We start from the raw sequence: 24,074 nt of genomic DNA on the forward strand, positions 1-24,074 counted from the left end.
TTAGTTTATTTTAATAATATAAAATGAAACAAAAAATGATGGAGGAGATATAAATTGTTATCAAATCTTTCTTATTAGAAACATTAATTATCATATATATATATATATATATATTAGTCATTATGGTAATTCCGTAGGTTTTATTTAAAGAAATAAAATAAAATAATAATTATATCTAGCGGAATAATCATAAATGCTTCTATTATAAATATCATATCATATCATCATATCATATCATATAGTTTGACCAACGAATGTATCTAGCAACATATAAAAATCGAATGTGGACCTACTTATTTTTCAATTGAATGTAATTGACTATCTAATTGAGTGAGACCTAAGCATTGGGATCTTTTTTAATTATTACAAAATTGAGGTTACAATTTTTCAAATGTTTATCAATTAATAGATATAAAATCAGCTGTTTCCCGAATCTTAACACAATTGTCTTCAAATCCACCACACAAAAAGGCCAACAAATTATGAACAGCGGATTAATCTACCAGTTTCCTGCAAAATAAGAGATTAAACAAATATGTAAACATGAGAAACATCAAAACAAAAGATGCCAGCACATAGAGATTGGTGATCTCAGATAAGTCCATCGTAAGCTACAAACTTTGGGATTCTAAGAAAAAGAGATTGGAGATCGAACCTGACTTCAAAGAGAGCTTCTCCTATCATCCCCACAGGCCACATCCCACTCAGATCCACCTATTTTACCAAAGTGATAATTACCATTTTGATTCGAAGCTCACGTCTTTAGACGGTAGTATATATATATTAATTAATAGGAATATAATTACGATAGGGATAGTAAGATTTGGTAAATGAGAATTTTTTTGGCATATTCTCAATTATCGTTACTGATTAACAATATTTTGTTTCAAATTTTTTATTAAAATTAAATTGTAATAGCATTGCTGTAAATATTTGAAAAACTAAGGGGATGTCTAAAAAATGTTTGTTGTTTTAATTGTATTGATAGTTCAGACTCTCTATAACTGTAGTTTTATATTATTTTGTTTATTAGGCTCGGCTTTAATCTTGGGCTGAGCCATGCTTTCAATATTTCAAGCTACAGTTTTGTTTTGTTTTGTTTGGTTGTTGTTTTATTTTTCTTATCCAAGCTATACTTCAAGTTATATGAATGAATATTGACTAATTAAAAATGAAAGAATAGGACAGTATGGTGTTTATATACTTCTGTTGAGTCAGAAGGTTTTAACTTTGCTCTGTTTTAGGCTCGATATGTTTGTACGTTCGTTGAACTCTCACCTCTCTCGTTTGTTCACTCGTGTGTTTGTGTTTGATAAGAACAGTAAAGACACGCACGGTTTTTACCCAGTTCACGCCTCAGTGTGAGGTCGTTACGTCTGGGCCGAGGTATACTCGGAAATCCACTAAAAAGCTCGGTTACACTTAACCCTTAGAACAACAACGCTAAAGCTTGCGGCTGCTCTCTGTGTTTCTTACTTGCTCTCTTAACCCTAATGTCTCAGCTGCTGTTGGCTTTTATAGCTCGTCACTGACGGTGAGTCGCTAACCTTATCCTCCTCTGCTTTACTCTGCTTTTCCCGTACAGAGGAAGACGACAAAAGCCTAACTAGAAGATGACTGGTTAATTACTCCAGTGTCCTTCTATACCGTTAAATGACCACGTGAGCTCCGCGTGATTCTTTCTGATTAACGGTCTTCGCTGAAACCTTCGGTGTGAGCAAGAGTCTTTATGACACTTAGGCAATTCTCAACAAAACTCCACCTTGCCGTAGTGCCAACTTGCTTTCTCTTCCTTTCTAGTGTTCTTGATTTCCCCTTGGATCCTGATACTCTTATCAGTTACTAGTAACCCTAAGTGCCTCTAGTGCACTCAGGAACTTGTTCACCGGCAATACTTTGGTAAGCATGTCCGCCGGGTTGTGAACTGTTGATATCTTCAACACCTTTGTTTCACCATCAGTTATCGAGTCTCTGATGAAATGAAACCTTCTCTGAATATGCTTCGTCCTCTCATGGTGGACAGCATTCTTTGCCAAAGCTATGGCACTCTGTGAATCACAATGAATCTCCACTGCTCCTTGCTTGAACCCTAACTCGTTCATCAGTTCTTTCAACCAGATTGCTTCTTTTGCTGCCTCTGTCAGAGCGATGTACTCTGCTTCGGTGGTTGAAAGGGCCACCACTGGTTGTAGTCCAGACTTCCAGCTCACTACGTTGCCTCCTACTGTGAACGTATAGCCAGTAATGGATCGTCTCTTGTCCAAATCTGCTGAGTAGTCCGAGTCACAGTAGCCAGTTACCACAAACTCTGCTTCTCCCTTGAACTGTAACTTTGTGTCTAGAGATCCTTGGATGTATCTCAAGACCCACTTGACTGCTTGCCAGTGAGACATAAGCGGCTTACCCATGAATCTGCTTATCATACCAACCGGATAAGCTAGGTATGGTCTTGACCTTATCATTGAGTACATTATGCTACCGACTGCATTTGCATAGGGAATAGATTTCATCTGATCAGCTTCGTGTTCCCATTCTTTGTCAGTAGCAGACTTAAGCCGCATATGTGCTCCTAGCGGTGTCTTAACTGGTTTACAGTTCTCCATCCTGAAAGATTTCAGTATCTTCTGAAGATACTCTTTCTGTGACAACTCCAAAATGCCTTGATCCCTGTTTCTCTGTATTTCCATACCCAAAATCCTCTTAGCCGGACCAAGATCTTTCATCTCGAAGGTAGAACTCAGACTTTCCTTCAGCTCTTTCACTGTCTTCTTGTCCTTTGATATGATCAACATATCATCAACATACAGCAGAAGATAAGTCATGTCTTCTTCTCTGTTCATCTTGAAGTAGACGCAGCTGTCTTTCAAACATCTTGTGTAGCCTGTGTACCTCATAAACTCATCAAATCTCTGGTTCCACTGCCTCGGTGACTGTCTCAAACCATACAACGACTTTCTCAGCAAACAAACTTTCTCTGGAGCATTCTCATCCACATATCCCTCAGGCTGTTCCATGTATATCTCTTCGTCTAGGTTCCCATGTAAGAACGCGGTCTTGACATCCATTTGCTCAAGTTCCATGTTGAAATGAGCCACTGCTGAAAGCATTAGACGAATGGTAACATGCTTCACTACAGGTGAAAATATTTCCTGAAAATCAATGCCTTCTCTTTGAGAGTAGCCCTTTGCAACAAGCCTTGACTTGTGTCTTGCTCTTTCGATCCCAGGAATACCCACCTTTCTTTTGAATACCCACTTGCATCCAATCACTTTCTTCTTCTTTGGTCTATCAACCAAATCTCAAGTATGGTTCTTTTTGAGAGAAACCATCTCTTCATCTGTAGATCCTTTCCAAAGGTCTCTTTCTGGTCCACGCATCGCTTCTGAGTAGCTTTGAGGTTCAAGTACTCCACCATCTTCAGTTAAGTTATATGCAAAACCAAGTTCTCCTAACTCGTCATATCTCCTTGGTGGTCTTGTTGTCCTTCTCTGTCTATCTCTTGCCAGCTGATAGTCCTCAAGACTAGGAGGCAGAAACTCTTCTTCTGGTTCATCTTCAGACTCGGAGTTCTGTTCCAGTACTGGAGGAACTCCTTCATTGTTGGTGTTAACCTGATTAGTAGCTCCACCTTGATTAACAGCTTCCTTATATGTAGTCACTATCGGAGTATTTATGACAGTGACTTCAGGTTCTGTTGCTGTCTTCTTTGTAGCTTGTTGTTCTTCTTTGGAGTCTTTGTACATGACCTCTTCGTTAAACACAACATCTTTACTTATTACCACCTTCTTGTCATCTATCAGCCACACTCTGTATCCTTTTATTCATGTAGGATAACCTAGAAACACACCCTTTTTAGCTCTTGGATTGAGCTTACCTTGACTGGTGTGTACGTACGCGATGCATCCAAAACTCCTCAGACTGCTTAAATCAGGTAGTATACCTGTCCAAACCTTCTCTGGTATCTCAAAGCCGATAGCAGAGGCTGGAGTTCTGTTGATTGCAAACACTGCAGTTGATGCTGCTTCAGCCCAAAACCGTTTCTCAAGCCCTGACTCGCTTAACATACTTCGAACCTTCTCCATGATTGTTCTGTTCATGCGTTCTGCAATTCCATTTTGCTGTGGGGAGTAAGCACAAGTTCTATGCCTCACCACTCCTTCCTGTTTGCAGAAACCATCAAACTCTCGATTGCAGAACTCAAGTCCATTGTCAGTTCTCAACTTCTTTACTTTCTTATTCGATTGATTCTCCACCATAATCTTCCATTCAACAAAGGTTCTGAAAGCTTCATCCTTAGTTCTTAAGAAGTAGATCCAGACCTTCCTGGTGAAATCGTCAATGAACGTAATGAAGTATTGACAATTGCCTATGGAGTTTGGTACTGAAGGTGCTCCCCAAAGGTCTGAATGTATATACTCAAGCTTCTCTTTGGTGACGTGCAAGGCAGTCCCAAAGCTTACCCTGTGAGTCTTCCCATATACACAATCTTCACAAAACTCGAAACCCTTCATCTTGTCTGCTTGTAAGCAACCTTTCTTTATCAACAAATCAGTATTCTTCTTGCTTATGTGACAGAGACGACTGTGCCACAACTTTGACTCGTTCTTGCTGCTTACTACGGCATTAGCACTTCCTGCAACTACTTTGCCTTGTAGGATGTATAGAGTTCCGAGTTTGTTCCCTTTTAGTACCATTAAGCAGCCCTTAGTGACTTTCAGCACGCCATTTTTGGACTGAAACCAACACCCTTGATCTTCTAGAGTCCCCATAGAGATCAAGTTTCGTGTCATGCTTGGAACATATCTCACGTTTGAAATGAGGACTGTAGAGTTATCATCATTCTGGATCCTTATACTGCCTATGCCTTTGATCTCAGAATAGGTTTGATTCGCCATCTTCACTCTTCCTGTCTTTGAATCATCAAACTCGACAAACCAATCCTTCCGTGGGGTCATGTGAAATGAACACCCAGTATCCATGATCCACTCATCCTCTCTTCCATCGACTACTGCGTTTGATTCTTCTTCTGCATTCAAGCCTGCAGCATCGATGACTTGTTCCACGACATTTGATGTCTCACCCTTCTCTGAGCTGTTTGACTTCTTGTTTCGTTCTTTCTAAACAAAACACTGCTTCTTGTAGTGACCATCTTTTCCACAAATCCAACAGGTTTTCTTATCCCCTCTTGACTGTGATCTGTTCTGACTTTTCCCTCTGTCTGAACTTCTACCTCTTCTGTCTGATCTGCCTCTTTCCTGAACGTGCAACGCTTCTGAACTGTTCTTGCCTTTACCATTCGCTTCAAGTTCAAGACTTTTTGATCGTATGGCTCCAGTAATCTCGTCCAGAGCCAACGTTGTCTTCCCATACTTCAAAGTTTCCTTTAACTGATCAAACTGCTTCGGTAGTGACATCAGCAAGACGATAGCTTGATCTTCATCTGGAACTGTAACCTTCACGTTCTCCAAATCTGATATCAGTTTGAAGAAATCGTTTACGTTCTCTTCCATCGTCATGTCTTCAGACATCTTGTACCCATATAACCTCTGCTTGAGGTATATTCTGTTTGGTAACGACTTAGCCATGAACAGCTTGTCAAGCATCCTGAGCATCCCGGCTACTGAGGGCTCTTTTATGACTTTCCTAAGGACATGGTCTCCCAGGCTTAGGATGATCGTAGATCTCGCTTTTCCCTTCTTCTCCTTGAGGGTTTTCTCCTTGAGAATCTGTTCCTCTGTCTTGTCAGAAGCTTGAGCAGTGGATGCTTCCCCTCTCTCAGATGTTGAGATCTCAGCATCGGCGGCTCCTTCGTCTTCAAGACCTTCCAGCAAACCCAGCAGCTCCAAGTGAGCTAACAACTTCTCTTTCCAGAGCACGTAGTCTCCATCTTCGTCGAACTTCTCTACCTCCGAACGCCTCGAGGTCATATCGTGCATAAAGGGCAAAGCTTTTCCAAAAAAAGCTTTGAGTTTTACAAAGTTTCAGCCTTTCTCCTTCTTCCCAGCCAGTAACCTGGCTCTGATACCAATTGTTGAGTCAGAAGGTTTTAACTTTGCTCTGTTTTAGGCTCGATATGTTTGTATGTTCGTTGAACTCTCACCTCTCTCGTTTGTTCACTCGTGTGTTCGTGTTTGATAAGAACAGTAAAGACACGCACGGTTTTTATCCAGTTCACGCCTTAGTGTGAGGTCGTTACGTCTGGGCCGAGGTATACTCGGAAATCCACTAGAAAGCTCGGTTACACTTAACCCTTAGAACAACAACGCTAAAGCTTGCGGCTGCTCTCTGTGTTTCTTACTTGCTCTCTTAACCCTAATGTCTCAGCTGCTGTTGGCTTTTATAGCTCGTCACTGACGGTGAGTCGCTAACCTTATCCTCCTCTGCTTTACTCTGCTTTTCCCATACAGAGGAAGACGACAAAAGCCTAACTAGAAGATGACTGGTTAATTACTCCAGTGTCCTTCTATACCGTTAAATGACCACGTGAGCTCCGCGTGATTCTTTCTGATTAACGGTCTTCGCTGAAACCTTCGGTGTGAGCAAGAGTCTTTATGACACTTAGGCAATTCTCAACAACTTAACAAAACTTTTTTCTGAAAAAACGCTAAATATTGGTTTAAGTATCAAGATGACTACTTTCTTAAATCATAAGTTGGATTGAATCTGTTTGGATTTGTTGGATATTTGTTGAAAGTTTGTAAAATGTAACCAAGAAAAATGTTCTTCAAGTTATTGTCTAGTTATTTAATAATAATATGGTGGTCCATGCTATTTTCAAAATACTATTTTTATCTTTCTCATTTGTGATTTTTTAAAAATTTCATAATCATACTTATTTATCGTGCCACATTCATACTATATATGTTGAAATCATATTTTCATATCGAATAATATACCGACCAAAATACTTCAAATAAATAGCATCTGAAGATAATATTTTATATATATCTGTCCACTGTAAATTCAAAATGTGATACAAAGCGTGTAGTATCCATATGAAGTTCTCCAATTACTAAGCCAACGTTAAAAAAAAGAACTCCAATTACTCCCATTATCCCATAAGATCAAATTCTACGACAAGAGGATGTTCAACGTGGAACGCGTTGAGCGTTTCATAAAATATCAACGCGTTACTTAAAATATCTAACTCCACTCTTGTGTTATGATATATGAGCAATATGCATGCGTATAACCGATATGTTTTCACATCCATCCAAACATATGTTTGTGTCGATTCTATACGTCTGGTTGTGGACGTACGTTAATTTATTTACGATCAAGCGAAGTGATTGAGAAGGTGTAGCGCAATCCGCGATCACAAGTCGTGGTGGTGGTGCCCAAAACTTGCAAGTTACAAGTACAAGAAATGTTAAAAAAAATAGTAATACAAGATAAAGATTGCACCAAGAAGAAATCTACGACGCACATTTCTGATTATATATGTCATTTGTCGGTTTCGCATGTGCAACACTGAGATGATAATTGAGTGTACGGAACAAAACAATCTACATGCATGTGTATCGATCAGAAAGATATATGTAATTAAGAAGAAGAAACATCTTAAAAAGCTTAGATTGAAATAGCTCTTTCTTCTTTTGTTTACTTTGGGACACCACAAGTTCTACGTTGTAAATTTCCTTCTTGTTTCCTTGTTCAATAATAAAGATACCTTATAATATCACTACGGAGATCTTATCTTTTCCCTTCAGAAACTGAATGAAAATTGAACCGATCCTTCTCGTTTGTTTCACTTCTAACGATATGCATACATATATCGTGAAAACATTTCATTGTACTCCATTAGTTTCTGAAAGAACAATACAACTTATCATGAGATTTGGATTATTAGAGTTTAATCATTCCAGAGAAGTTTAAATATGTGTTTCATGGTTGGGCATGGCAAATGAAATGATAAAGTTTTAGTTAGGCCTCAGTTAACTATAACCTAGATTAACCATTTCAGTAGATCCACCACAAGTCGATCCATTTGTCCAAGTGGAGAGTATCTTCGTGGTCCAGGGTTAGTGTGCCATCCGGCTCCGTGAATCATTTGCTCATACCTCCTTCGGGCTTAGCCCTGGATCTCTCATTTTCTTTTGGCTCTTTCCTCATCTACAGGTTTCTCCGGTGGGTTAAGGTCCGATTTATCAACTGGATTTTTGTCAACGATCTTCTTTTAGCTTTAATAAGTTAGGTTTCTAGAGAACAATTTTAGATAAAATAAGTTTTCAAAAAAAAAAAGATTTAATATATGTGTCTAAGAGTTTCATTTTAGCTTTTTTGGGACTTTCGTTCACAATATGGTTTTGTAGTAGATTGGGTTACAAGTTCATCTTATACCAAACCTTCATTTTGATTAATGATATTTACATCCATGACAAAAACCATATCTATCACTTTTCCTTGAATATTTACACATATTGCTTAAGCCATTTGCATACAAATCTTTATTAAGAGAATCGAGCCAATGGTCAGTGAAGTGGCAGAGCCTGGACTCTGGAGGCCCAGGACAAAATCCGGTCGCAAGTGGGAGTCTCTCGAGAGACTTCTATCGCTTGATTGCACGCCTTTCACTTTAAGATGGACCATACGACATCTCCTTTTGACGATTTACATCACTTTAGTTTCCTTTTGAAGGAAAAAAGCATGCAAGAATGAACAGTACACAAAGACATGAATGATAACTCCATAGTTACGAGTTATGTCGTGTCATAATTTCCTTTCATATTAACAAATACCTTTTAGCTAGAAAACAACTTTTCCTTTATTTCTGTAACGTCCCATCGATCTTACGTGCTTTAATACCTTTCAGACGTTTCCCACGTAAAGAAATTCCTACCAATGCAAATCACAAAATCATCGTTATGGTCCTTATCGATGCTCAATTCATATTGTACGCTTAGTAGGAGCTGTGTCGGTCAATATAAGATCCCCAGCCCCAACGCATTACGACATGAGAGTACGGACAATAACAACATAACTCATACACTGTTCTAAGCTCAATCACAAACCTGGGATCCTCTAGCTCAAAACTTGACCTAATTATATCTACGCCTATATATGGTAAACAAGCCCTAACGAAAACTAGATGAAAATAAAAAGAAGCGAGGACAACATGAAGGTGAGTACTAATTAGTATAATCAATTATTTTCTTTTTGATAATTAATGAGCTTTTAATTTACTTAATATAATCTCTTTCCAGCTGCTAAGTTGGATGCGAACTATAAACCGAAGTGGCTTCGATCCATCAAAGGAGTTCAAAGGTTTAATAATTACAAAAGTACATAACTTATATTTTTTGAAAAAAACTTATATCTCCCATGAAACCTTTCAAATAACCTAATCTTCATCTTCATACAATTACACATATATGTTAATGGTTTACTTATAAAGTCAAGCTGTCTTTCAGGTAGTTTCTGTTGTCTAAGAGCTCAGGTGTCCCATGAAGTCCAAGACATCCGAACAAACTCATTCTCCTTCTCCAGACAATCTCAAGACCCGACTCCACTGAAAACTGGTGAGGAACTTTGGTCTGACGAAGGCGGGTTCAGCGGCTTTCTGGCGATAGGGACGCTCGGTAGAGATCCTGAAACACCAAAATTCATAGCTTCCACTGCGGAAGATGATGTAACCGGAGCAAAGGAAGAGATGGCAAAGCTCGTTACTGAGAAACTAGACAAGTTTCTTGAGGAATATCCTGAGGATAATAGCAGTAAAGAAGTAGAGAGATCCAAGGCAGAAGGATTTATAGATTCAGATGCATGTCCTTCACAAGTTTATGATCTCTTTCAATCATCAACTGAGGCTACGAAGAGAAGCAAAGTGAAGAAGGTAAAGGGTTTACTTAAAAGCCTCTTCAAGAGAAGAAAGGCATTAGAAAGAGAGTGTAACTCAATGGAGAAACATGGAACAAGAGATTTGATTAAAAGGATATTTAAAAAGTTCCACGGTTCTCCTTCAAAGACGAGAAATGATGATGATAATTCCATGCACACGAAGAAAGATATAAGAAAGGTTTGAGTGTTTTTAGCTATAAGAATTTCCATATCCAAAGAGATTGGTCGGAAGAATTCTGAAACTTATAATGTGGTTGGTTTTGGTTATAGAGTGTCCAAATCTTCCAACGTAAAGTCCATCCTGTTATGCGTACACCTGAAAGAGACGGTAACGAGATAGATGACAGAAGAAGCTGCAATCTCAAGATCCCAAATCTTAATGGAGGGTTTCTCGTTCCAAGTTCCATCTCGAAAGTGAACAAGAAAACAGAAAATTGGATCAAGACTGACGAAGAGTGTAAGTCAACAAGTTATACAGAACACTGAACCCAAAGAACACTATTCGGTTTTATTTCCTTCTCTCTTGATAGGTTTCATATCGTTTGCTTGCTTTGCAGATCATGTTCTGGAACTGTGATTGTGAGGATCAACACATTGCAACAAACCTCCGTTGATGTTCCAAGCAAAGTTCTCTCCTATATATATATATATACACACACGTATCTATAAAATAATTGTCTAGTAGTGTGTAGTCAGATGTACGACTCTTCGGATACAGAACTTCCTGGTTATTCAAAAAAAAATATATGTATATATATATAAAATTATATACACATATTTACAAATCATTGGCTCAAATGTGTGGTCAGAAGGTTATGTATTCTAGTTTAGTGTATTGAATAAAAAAACTTCATTTCGTATTAAAGTATAGTACTATAATTTAGACAAGTTGGAATAGTGAGTTTACCTACAATTGTTAACAGCTCAAGAGAGTCACATCTCTTGCTGCAAACGAGTGACTTCTCACAAAATGTGTAGCATATACGACCCTTTTTGACTCTTGATCTTGCTTCATAAGCTAAGAATATTGAAACCTCTGGAACTCCATGGGGCTACTAAAAATTTAGAAGAAACAGAGGTACTTAAGATGATACTTCTTAGACCAGAGTCAACTGGTTAACAGAAAATCAGGTCCAGTGTTACTGATCTCTAGTGAAACAAACAAAAGGCATCCCAGACCATTAAGAAAACTATCAAGTAGACACATATCTTTATATCATCTTTCAAGAGTAGTAATCTACTTTATACCAATTTCTTTAACAAAAAGCAAACACTATCAAAAAGCATAGAAACAAGTGATTGAACCATCACCAAAGTTCACAAAAAGCTAAAGCCAATATAGAATACAATGCCTTTCCTTAATATCTATCACTAACCTTTAGTATCTTAACCTCTTATTCCTTCTACTTAGCCACCAAGAAAAGCCAAAAAGACTCGTCAATCTCCTTCTACATAATACTTCATTTGTCTCCATCTTCATCAGCAAAAACAAACACTCTATAGTCTATACATACACACACTCGAACACTCATCCATGAGTACGGACTGGGGGACGGTGATTGTAGCGGTGTCTCTGTTCCTCCTACTATCACCAGGACTACTGTTTCAGATTCCAGCAAGAACGAGAGTGGTCGAGTTCGGGAACATGAGCGGTATAGCAATTTTGGTTCACGCAGTTATATACTTTTGTATTCTCACTATCTTGGTGGTTGCTATACAAGTTCACATCCATTTCTATAACATTCACATCCATTTCTAATCAATACTCTAAGCTACAGTTTTTTTTTTCATAAATATATAACTTCAATGTTTTGCGTTAAAAACGCAATGAAACAAATCCAGAGAGAAAGGAAGAGAAAAACAAATTGCAACCAAAAGGTGCACAAAGGAGCCAAAGCTCCAAAACAGAGAAAGACGATAGTAAGTAACTTGCCAAGGACGCCAGAGCTGGGACCGCTCTATTCAGGTGTAAGGCCTCAAAAAAGAGCAAACTCCTTAAGTAGATAGAAAGGCTTTGAATCCGATCCTGTAGCCAAGAAGGTCCCTGGTGCGCAACATATGATTGCTTACGCTGGTCCCTTATCACATTTGTTTTGTGTGGTTTTTTGTTACTAGCATGGCGCAATAATTATTTATTTGTGTATAACGTTCGTTTTATACTATTTTGTTTATTGGGCTCGAGTTTAATTTTGAGCCGGGCCATGCTATCAATATTCTAAGCTACAGTTTTGTTTGGTTTTTTTTTTTCTTATCCAAGCTATTCTTTTTTCTTGAAAAAAACATATCCAAGCTATACTTCAAATGATATTAATCAATATTGACTGATAGCCAATGAAAGAAGGCAGTATGATGTTTATATACTTCGATAAGACTTCTACATTTATAAAACTCGAATTATTGGTACATTATCAAGATGATTAATTTCTTAAATCATAATTTTTTGGATTGAATTTGTTTGGATTGTTAATCGTTGAAAGTTTGTCAAATGTAACCAAGAAAAATGTTCTTCAAGTTATTGTCTAGTTATTTATTAATAATATAGTGGTCCATGCTATTTTCAAAATACTAATTTTATCTTTCTCAGTTGTCAATTTTTTTAATTTCAAACTAATCGTAGTTATTTATCGTAGTTATTTATCGCGTCACATTCATACTATATATATATATATATATTGAAATCATAATTTCATATTGAATAATATACTGACCCAAAGACATTAAATAAAATAACGTCTAGAGATAACATTTTATATACCTAGTACATTGAAAAATTACGACACATCTAAAATATATAATACTAATTAGTTATATTACTATACATCTAAAATATTTAATACTAATTATGAAAATTAAATATTGATGCATAAACATATAAGAACTAATATCCACGCGGATGCAGGGATCAATCTCTAGTTTTATATTATATACTTAGTCCAATGAAAATGAAAATTCAAAATGTGATACACACCGTTTAGTCTCCATATAAAGAACTCCAATTACTCAAAACCCATACTATCAAGTTCTACGATGAGAGGATGTTATACGTGGAACGCTAAACGCGTTCCATAAAATATCAACGCCAAGTTCTACGACAAGAGGATGTTTTACGTGGAACGCGTTGAGAGTTTCGTAAAATATCAACGCATTACTTAAAATATCAAACTCCACTCTTGTGTTATGATATATAAGCAATATGCATACGTATAAACGATATGTTTTCACTATTATCCAAACCTATGTTTGTGTCGATTCTATACGTCTATTTGTGGACGTACGTTAATGTATTTACGATCAAGCGAAGTGATTGAGAACGTGTTGCACAATCCGCGATCATAAGTCTTGGTGGTGCCCAAAACTTGCTAAGTTACAACTACGAAAAATGTAAAAAAAAAAAAACTATAATTTGATTTGCGCTTTCAAGCGGGCGGTGTTTGATTTAACTTGTGTTCAATGTAAATTCATAAATCGTTGGCTTTAAAAATATCTAATGTATATTTTTATGCTTTGTCAATTTACATATATAGTAAAATATATTATTTTATAATATAGATGTTGATAATAATTTTTTTATTTGTATATAATATTATATTAAAATGTATAATTTGATGTAATTTGATATAATTTTCACATTCATATATTAACATGTTGTTTTTTTTTGTTAATTTATTTTAAAATGAAATAACATACTACATTTTTATGTTTTTGCATTAGTTTTCTATGAATTATTATTAATTTTTTGATATTTTGTTTTCTTGAAAATTGAACTCTCAAAAATTTTATATCTGACTAAACTAAACAAAGTAATCTTATTTTTAATTTTTTTTATATAATATATATTATATATTTCAGTTTTGTTTTTATTTTCACCACAAAAAAAACAACAACTATTGTAATTAAATAATTTAAATTGATTTTAAATGTAGTGGCAGGATCTATAAACAAAAAAAAATATAAAATATACTTATTTTATTATAAATACAGTGACTGAATGTGTAAATAAAAAGAAATACTTATTTTGTTATCTATGTTTTCAAACAGTACAAAATGTTTATTAATTTTAATAATGTAGATACAAGATAAAGATTGGACAAAATCTACTACGCACATTTCTGATTATAAATGTCAATTGTCGGTTTTCGCATGTCAAACAGTGCGATGATAATTTAGTGTACGGAACAAATCAATCCCCATGCATATGTATCGATCAGAAAGATATATATAAGAAGAATAAAGATCTTAAACACCTGCATTGAAATAGCTCTTTCTTTTGTTTACTTTCGGACACCACAGATACAACGTTGTATACTTGCTTCTTGTTTCCTTGTCCAATAATAAAGATACCTTATGACATCATAATGGATACTTTTATCTAATCCCTTCAGAAACTGATGAATGAAAGCTGAACGGAGTTGTTTATCTCTCTTGTTTCCCTTTTAGAAAAACGTGAGATCTATATATTTACGCTGTAACCAATTCACTGTAGTCCAGTAATTTTTGAGAAATATATCATGATATTAGATTATCAGATAGTTCTAACCATTCCAGTGCAGTTTCAGCATGTTTTTCATTGTTCAGTTTCAACATGTTTGGCAATGGTAATGCCTTAAATGATAATGAAAGTTAGTCAAGGTTTAGTTAGGCTTCTGTTACAAAAGTATTAATCAGTAGCGGTCCCGAGGGGAAGCCATGAAAGCATGTGCTTCCGGCCTTTGTTTAGAATAAGTAAATATTCGGCCGATAATTTTACAAAAAAACTATTCTTGCTTAGTTGATAAATGACTAGCAAAATGCTAGGAGAGGTAAGAGATTTGCTTTTTCACCAATTTTATATTATCTTTACAATGTTTTGGATTTCCGGACCAATTATTTAGGATCGGGTCTGGTATAAATAAACAAGAAATGTTTTTTTTATTAACTTGAAAGTATCCCATTGTTTATATATAGAGAGATAGAGTTTAGTCTCTTCTTAAGCAGTGATCTAAGTAAGTGTCCAAAAATAATATGATTTAATTTCGTGTTTAAAAACGTATTGGGGACCCAAATCTATCCAGTTACCATTCAACTAAGGTCCATGACAAAAGCAAGAAATGTTAGCATACATTTAACTATTCCCTAAATTAATAATTTATGTAGATCCACCACAGGTTGATCCATTCACTAGTGGATTATTTTATATCTATCACTTTCCCACTGAAATTTATACATAAACTTTAAGCCACTTGCACACAAATTGTTTTGTCTAAATAAAAATTATAGCCAGTGACTGGGTGAAGTGAAAGGGCCAGGACAAAAAACCCGGTCGCAAATTGGACTCTCTCGAAGAGCTAGAGACTTCTATTGCTTGCTCGAGATAGAAACACATCATCTCTTTTTGAAGATTTACATCACTTTCCGTTTGAGGGGAAAAAGCATGCAAGAATGAACAGTATAAATAGACATGAATGATAATAGATACAACTGTGTTGTGTCATGTCATGTCGTGCGATCGCAGAAGTGGTGGTAGAGCGGACTTATAAATTTTTTTTACCGGTTTTTTATATTTTAAAAATATATCATATATGAATTAGTCTAAAAACTAGGGATGTGAGCTTTTAATATACAACAGCAGCTGTTTGTCATTAGTTTTTTAGACTAATTGATTACCTGATTGTAACCCTTGTACATTTATATTTTATAATGTACCATTTTAGCAAAAACAAAATTCTTTTAGCAAAAACATTTACCAAATTTAGCTCTTAGCAAAACATTTTTTTAGCAATTTTAAGCTTTTTATCACTAGTTACCAATCATTCCTGATATAATATATATATATGTTTTACCAAAAAAATGAAAATATGTTTTAACAAAAAAAATTGAAAATACAATTCCCCATATGTTTTTTTCTCTCGCACCATTAATAAAATATCTGCCATAAAATATTTATATTATTAAAAAAATTATTCTAAGAAGATCTACTGTAAAAGGTTGTTGCATCTATTCGTTAATATTTCTAGACCACCTGAATAATCTTCCTATATATTTCCTAATAATTACATATGTACATTCTGATTTCGTATATCATTAATATCCTTAAACCCTAATTAAAATCCTTAGAATATCATATTATACATCTAGGACAACTACATACATATTCGTTGATAGTATTACTATTAGCTTTATTTTGTCTACATTACAATTTCAAGAGAATTATAGTGTCTTCATTCTAGTTTTAATTGACCACTGATACATAACCAAAACAAAATTATAACGGATCATAACCATATATTAATTTATGTACCTGCATCTATGCTATTAGAAATATTATTCTAAAAATCTACTATAAAACTTTTATTGGTCTAGTGTATAATTATTTATTATTTTCTAACTATGCAAAATTTTAAATATTTTTAATGAATCATATTTTTACTCTTTATTTCATGTGATACACTTCTTTTCTAAAATATTTTATCACTTAACATTATGGTTGTTATGCAATATTATTATACACCATAATTTATACTCAATATAGACCTCTAACATTACACATTAATTATAAAATTGATTATATCACCCAAAATATAATTTAACAATTTTGAAATTTTATCGAAACCCAAAACTATAACCAAAAATTCAAATCTGAAACTCAAAAAAATTGTAATACTAACAACATATCTGAAATACCTAAATATACATTATATATATAACATTTAGGGTACTTTCGATACCCGAACTCGAACAGAAATTCACGGGTCCAAAAAATCTCAATAGGTATTTTGATATATCTAAAACTCGAACCTATATTTTCGTGTTGATTTCAGTTCAGTTTTTGGGTCCGGATTAAATGCATAAGCCTAATAAAGAGTTTTATAAAAGTGTACATATAAAATTTTAAATAAATTAATTTGAAATTTATATAATTTTTAAAAAATCCTTATTTGATATAGTATGACTTTATAACATAATAATATACAAAATCCTAAAATATGAATTCATATCAAATTTGTTTATAATCCAAATATCAAAATCTAGTTAGTACTATTAAAGAATAACCAAACATGACATTTTGTTTCAAGTAAATGGAAAAATTGATGGGTGTGAACAACAAAATAAAACGTGTCATTCATATTTTCTTAATTACTATTACTATAAAGTTAAAAAAAAATTATCAGGTTAATGAGGGTCAGCTGACATCTTCTATCATATGGGTCCGCCCTTGCCTGGTGGTTTGTGAGAGCAACATTATTGCAGGGACAAAATTGTTGTCTCTTAGCATTTTTTATTATTATTTTTTGATTAAGAGACAATATTAAGAAATACAAGCAAATATGTAGATTATTGGTAGAAACTTTTATGTTATATCTTAGTAAAAAATCATTTGAAGTACATAACAAGCATTACAACTTGAAACATGAAACATAAAACAGAACAACAAAGCACACGCACATGAAGTATGAAACAGATAGAGAACAAGCATAAGAACTTGAAACAGAAACAATACTCACAGCTTCCCAGTACATGTCCCTTGCTTCTATCTGCTCTTTTGCATCGAGTACCTGGTTACATTACATGTGCAGCTATATCAATAAACTCTAAAGCTCAACTAAGTCTCGAATCTAACTTTCTGGTGATCAAGTTCTTATAGATTATCACTTTCATGAAAGCTGCTCAACTAAAGAACTATAAAATCCCTAGACATAGCAATAAGATGATCATGACATGAAGTGATGAAACATAATATCTTTGTACAGAAGCTGAAAACAGGAGGCACAACGAGCGCAATATCTTCATCTCTCTCCTCCTCACCACAGACCCACAACCACCACACTCCCTCTTACATGCCTTTTGTGAAGAACAGGTAGAACCCGATTAACAAAGATATTAAACGGTCTTCACATTCCTGAAAAGGAAGGAGTCAAAACAAGACTTCACGTGCATCAATCTACTCAAGCTCATCTCTCGTACACCAGTTTTCACTACATAACAGAGAACATGATTAAAGATGACGATCACACAGTTCTTCTAACAGAGCCTAATTACACTAGAATCTTTACCACTTTGTTATCTCAACAAGAAAAGGGATAAACACTATGTTTTTGCATCATCATCAAGCTCCCAAGAGTACTATACCATTCAATCACATTCCACAAATTAGCAATCTTCATCTCTCATACCTGGCAGGAGAAAATCAATCAAGCAGCTGCAGAAGGAATCATCCCAGCTTTCCTCGCATACGCAATGATACCACCAGCATCAATCACAGGCCCGGCATCACCAATCGCTTTAAGCCTATACTCTCCTTCCCCGTCATATGATTAATCAAAACACTTTCCGCTTCCCTTAACTCCGCCGTCGTCACATCACGTGGATAAATCTCCCTTGTTGCCACCGAGATCCTGAAAAAGATCCTCGCGTACGACTGCACCACCACCACCTTTCGTAACCCTAATCTAACCTCTCAGCACGAGAATTGCGCTTCTCCTTCTCCTCTTCGGTTAGCTTCACTGAAACTAAGGACGTCGACTACGAGCATCCTTATTGCAGGGATAACATTAATGTATCTTCCACCTGCTCTGTCCAGAGAAGTAGAGAAGGAGAAGACGAAGAGAAGGAGAGGAAGGAGACGACGGGAAGGAGAGAGAGAAACAATGACACGTGCTCTGTCCAATCTCATCCTTCCACCTGTCCCAAAGACCAGCCCAAAACAGATCCAAACAAAGGACTTTCTTCGATGGTTCTTAGTTAATTAAGCCTTTTTTCTTTTTTTTTTAGCCCAAAATTACTAAGGACCAAGGCTAAGAACCAACGATAATGATGCTCTGATAATGATGCTCTGAGAGAAAGTTCACATACATGTCCGAACAAAAGAGAGACGAAGTGGGAGACTCTCTGTAGTCTCTACCTGGCCAGAGACTTTCTTATTAACAGTACCTTTTAGTTTGAAAGCAACCTTTCCTTTATCTCTGTAACGTCCCATCTTACGTGCTTTAATACATTTCAGACGTTCCCCACGTAAAGAAACTCCTACGGATTTTCTTTTTTTGCTAAAATACTCCAACGGATTCAAATAACACAATCATTGTTATGGTCCTTAACTCCTTTATAGATGCTCAAGTCATCTATGAAGACTATGATACTCATGTACGCTTGGTTGGAGTTGTGTCGGTTAAAATAATTAAGATTCCCCAATCCCAACGCATTACGACATGAGAGTACAGACAATAACAACATAACTCATACACTGTTCTAAGCTCAATCAGACCATGATCAATGAGATTTTCTTAGGGTGGGATTTTTAGTATAATATAATATATACGTTTTTAGTTTTTAATTAAGAAAAATTAAGAAACGTCTCATAAATAAAAAATATAAGAGAATGATTAATCTCAATCTCATGATTTGATACTTTTTTTTTTACATTTTTCGGATAAGAGATATTTTTTATCTCTTATTTAAAAAACAGTTTTTTTCGTTTTTTAGTTAAAATCTAAAGTAAAATAAGAACCGTCTCTTATCCGAAACTAAATCCCCAGTTAAAAGAATAAAGTTAATTATGGTCTAAAAAACATCTCTTAGCAGAAAAGTGAAATCATTTTATAAGAACCCCAAATGGGTCTCCTTTAATCATGCCACGGCCTCCGATACTTCTAGCTCAAAACTTGACCTAGTTATATCTATGCCTATAAGTATATGATAAACAACCCTAACGAAAACTTAAGAAAAATAAAGAAGAGCGAGGACAACATGAAGGTGAGTACCAATTAGGCTAATCAATTATTTTCTTTTTGTTAATTAATGAGCTTTTAATTTACTTAATCTTATCTCTTGCAGCTGATAGGCTGGATGCGTACTATAAACCGAAGTACCTTTGATCCATCGAAGGAGTTCAAAGGTTTATAATTTATAAATATATTAGACCCAAAAATTATTATAGTCTATATATTAACTCATATTTAAAAAAAAACTTATATCTCCCATGAAACCTTTCAAATAACCTAATCTTCATCTTCATAATGTTAACACATATGTTTTTGGTTACTTATAAAGTCAAGCTATCTTTCAGGTAGTTTCTGTTGTCTAAGAACTCAGGTGTCCTCTGAAGTCCAAGACATCCGAACAAACTCATTCTCCTTCTCCAGACAATCTCATCATGACCCAACTCACAGAAAACTGGTGAGGAACTTTGGTTTGACGAAGGCGGGTTCAGCGGCTTTCTTGCCATCGGGACGCTTGGTAGAGATCCTGAAACACCAAAATTCACAGCTTCCGTTGTAGAAGACGATGTAACCGGAGCAAAGGAAGAGATGGCAAAGCTCGTTACTGAGAAACTAGACAAGTTTCTTGAGGAATATCCTGAGGATAGTAGCAGTAAACAAGTAGAGAGATCGAAGGCAGAATCTGATGCATGTCCCGCGCAAGGTCATAGTATCGTTCCATTATCTACTGAGCCTACGAAGAGAATCAATGAAGTAAAGAAGATAAAGGGCTTACTTAAAAGCGTCTTCAAGAGAAGAAAGGAAGTAGAAAGAGAGTGTAACTCAACGGAGAAACATGGCACAAGAGATTTGATTAAAAGGATATTTAAAAAGTTCCACGGCTCTCCTTCAAAGACGAGAAATGATGATGACGAAGATGATGATGATTATTCCATGCACATGAAGAAAGATATAAGAAAGGTTTGAGTCGTTTTAGCTTTAAGCGTTTTCAAATCTTATCCAAAGAGATTGGTTGATAAATTCTGAAACTTAATGAGGTTTTGGTTATAGAGTGTTCAAATCTTCCAAAGTAAAGTCCATCCTGTCATGTGTACACCTGAAAGAAACGATAGCAAGATAGATGACAGAAGAAGCTGCATCAACGGCTGCAATCTCAAGGTACCAAGCCTTAATGGAAGGTTTCTCGTTCCAGGTTCCATCTCTAAAGTGAACAAGAAAAAGGAAAACTGGATCAAGACTGATGCAGAGTGTAAGTCGAGATGTTATGAAGAACAACACACAGAATAATACTAGTCATGTTATTCTCTCTCAAGAGTTTTCATATTGTGTGCTTGTTTTTGCAGATCATGTTCTGGAACTGTGAAGATGCAATACATTGCAACAAACCTCCACTGATGTTCCAAGCGAAATTCTCTCCTATCAAACATATATACATACTACCAAAATCGTTGTCTAGTAATGTGTAATCAAATGTACGAGTCTTCGGATTCAGAATTTCGTAGTTATTCCAAAAATAATATGAATATATATATAACTATAGACGCATATCTACAGTGTAACAAAAAAAAGACGCATGTCTACAAAATCATTGTCTAGTAATGTGTAATCAAAAGGTTGTGTATTATAGTTTAAGGTAATGAATAAGAAACTTCTATTTTTATAGAAGTATAGTACCAAAAATTTAAGCACATTCGCAGTAGTGAGTTTAGCCACAACTGTTAACCGCTCACAAGAGCCACATCTCTGCTCCAAACGAGTAACTGCTCACAAAATGTGTTTCATATACGACTCTTTGACTCTTGAGCTTGCATTCAAACACCATTCATGCACCTCATAATATAAGCTAAGAATATGTAAACATCTAGAACTCCATGAGGCTACTAATTAAAAATAGAGAAGAAATAGAGGTACTAAACATGATACTTCTTTGACCAGATTCAATTGGTTAACAGAAAATCAGGTCCAGTGTTACTGATCAATATTGAAACAAACAAAAAGGAAACCCAGACCACTAAGAAAACTATCAAGTAGATGTTGGATAAGCTTCAAGAGATAACTTAGGAAACAAGTTATTCTAAAGTAAAGATGAATAACTAATAGGTTTAGGATAAAGATAAAGATTCCTAGATTCAATTGTAATAGGATAAGTCAAGTAGTTTCTATTACCTATATATAGAGATCAAAAGTGTAAGAAGATCTCAAGAAAGAAAAGTGTAAGAAAGCAAAGGAAGATTAATAAAACAAAGAGAACGTTTTATTAACTTGTGTTCATATTCACTATATTTGGTATCAGAGCAAACCAGGTTATTGTCTTTGACAAAGATCGATGGGAGACAAAGACGATAAAGACGTCAAACCGCAGGGAAACATGCCCGCTGTACCGCCTTCGGTGAAAACACCGATGCTCACGACAACAAACTATGCAGTATGGACTATGCGCATGAAGGTGTTGTTAAGGTTTCATGATGTATGGGAAACCATTGAACCAGGTTCAAAGGATCAGAAGAGAAACGACCTAGCTACTGTCATGATATTCCAAGGAATTCCGGAAACCTTATCCTACAAGTTGGAGATCATGAATCTCCTAAAGAGATATGGGAAGCATTAAAAGCATTAAATCTTGGTGCTGATCGTGTTATTGAAGCTCGGTTGCACACATTGATGATTGACTTTGATCGTCTAATGATGAAAGATAATGAATCGATAGACTCATTCTCAGGAAGGATGTCGGAATATGTAGGAACAGCGGCTTCTTTAGGTCATACGATGGAAGAACCAAAACTTGTAAAGAAGTTTCTTTCTTGTCTGCCAGACAAGTTTCTACAGATCTCTGCAACCCTCGAACAAGTTCTTGACCTAAATAAAACAAGATTTGAAGATGTAGTAGGACGTCTCAAGGCGTTTGAAGAGCGTTGCCGAGGAAAAGAGCGAATGAAAACAGAAAAGATTGAAGAGCAAGGGAATCTTCTCTACTCTGATCATGGAAACAGAGGGAGAGGACGAGGAGGAAACAGAGGTCGTGGCAGAGAAGGAAGAGGAAGAGGCGAGGCAGAAGCAGCAACTCATACGAGAAAAAGGAGAAAAGAGACTACTCACAGATTGAATGTTTTAACTGTCATAAGAAAGGTCACTTCGCATCTGTTTGCACCGAGAAGAAGGATGATCAGGAGCTTAACAAGACTGAGACAGAAGCAGCAGAAGTAGCACTTTACTTACACGAACTAGTGTATCTGAATGAAGAAAAGGTAATGCCTAAAACACTTGAACCAAGCAAGACTGATGATAAGAGTTGGTTCCTTGACAACGGAGCTAGCAATCATATGACAGGAGAGAAGTCCTACTTCTCAGAACTCAACGAAAATATAAAAGGCAAAGTAAAGTTTGGAGACGGTTCATGTGTGAAGATAGAAGGTAAAGGATCAATTCTCTTTGAAGCAAAGACAAGAGAACAGAAGCTTCTTACGGATGTATACTACATACCAGACCTAAGAAGTAACATACTCAGTCTCGGTCAAGCCACTGAACAAGGTTGCGATGTAAGGATGAAGGACAATTACTTGACTTTAAGAGATCCAAACGGGAGACTATTAGTGAAAGTACTAAGATCAGCTAATCGACTCTACAAGATATCTCTCAAAGTAGGTAAACCTACTTGTCTTCTCTCAAAGATAAGTGAAGAACCGTGGAGATGGCACGCTCGTCTCGGACATATTAGCTTCAAGACGATACGAAGTATGGCAACACAGGAGATGGTTTTAGGCTTACCAGATATCAGCGAAGTAAAACAGTTGTGTGATTCTTGTCTCGTTGGTAAACAGACAAGACACAGCTTTCCCTCTGCAACTCAGTACAGATCAAAGCAAGTCTTAGAGTTGTTACACGCCGATCTCTGTGGGCCAATCACTCCAGCTACCTTGGGGCAAAACAGATATATATTTGTCATTATAGATGACAACACGAGATTCATGTGGTCTATATTACTCAAAGAGAAAGGAGAAGCTTTTGAGAAATTTAAGACTTCAAAGCACTCGTAGAGAAAGAAGTAAACAAAGCTATTATAACACTCAGAACAGACCGGGGAGGGGAGTTTACTTCAAGAGACTTCTCTCAGTTTTGCAGTGACAATGGCATCAGAAGACACTTAACAGCACCATACACCCCTCAACAAAACGGTGTTGTTGAGAGGAGAAACCGAACTTTAATGGAGATGACGAGAAGTATGTTGAAAGCTATGAAAGTACCCAACTATATGTGGGGTGAAGCAGTTCGACACGCAACGTACTTGATCAACCGGGTTCCTACTAGAGCTTTGAAAAATCAAACTCCTTATGAATGTCTAAAGGGAAGAAAGCCAAGTATCGGACATATACAGAGTTTTTGGTTGCTTAGCTTACGCGAAGATCGATTCAGTACTACTAAGGAAGCTCGACGATAGATCACAATGCCTTGTTCATCTAGGTATTGAACCCGGATCGAAAGCTTACCCGTAATACAATCCAAGCACCAAGAAAATAAGAGTAAGCCGCGATGTGAAGTTGATGAGGA

General features: G+C 35.9%; 2 protein-coding genes and 1 pseudogene across 2 annotated transcripts; all 3 read left to right on the forward strand.

Annotated features, from left to right (window-relative positions):
* Positions 1–8,851: 8,851 nt before the first annotated feature.
* Positions 8,852–10,704, forward strand: LOC108807206 (protein LAZY 1). The gene is made up of 5 exons (XM_018579461.2): positions 8,852–9,121; positions 9,204–9,264; positions 9,411–10,015; positions 10,108–10,294; positions 10,395–10,704. The coding sequence occupies exons 1-5, from the start codon at positions 9,089–9,091 to the stop codon at positions 10,412–10,414; spliced, it is 906 nt and encodes a 301-aa protein (XP_018434963.1). The 5' UTR covers positions 8,852–9,088; the 3' UTR covers positions 10,415–10,704.
* Positions 10,705–10,744: 40 nt separating this feature from the next.
* LOC108807207 (uncharacterized) lies at positions 10,745–11,994 on the forward strand. The gene has a single exon (XM_018579462.2). It carries the CDS (start codon positions 11,372–11,374, stop codon positions 11,594–11,596), a length of 225 nt encoding a protein of 74 aa, XP_018434964.1. The 5' UTR covers positions 10,745–11,371; the 3' UTR covers positions 11,597–11,994.
* Positions 11,995–19,557: 7,563 nt separating this feature from the next.
* On the forward strand, positions 19,558–21,121 carry LOC130495613 (protein LAZY 1-like; annotated as a pseudogene).
* The last annotated feature ends 2,953 nt before the right edge of the window (positions 21,122–24,074 follow it).

Source organism: Raphanus sativus, chromosome 6 (assembly GCF_000801105.2).
Source record: "Raphanus sativus cultivar WK10039 chromosome 6, ASM80110v3, whole genome shotgun sequence".
NCBI classification, from domain to species: domain Eukaryota; kingdom Viridiplantae; phylum Streptophyta; class Magnoliopsida; order Brassicales; family Brassicaceae; genus Raphanus; species Raphanus sativus.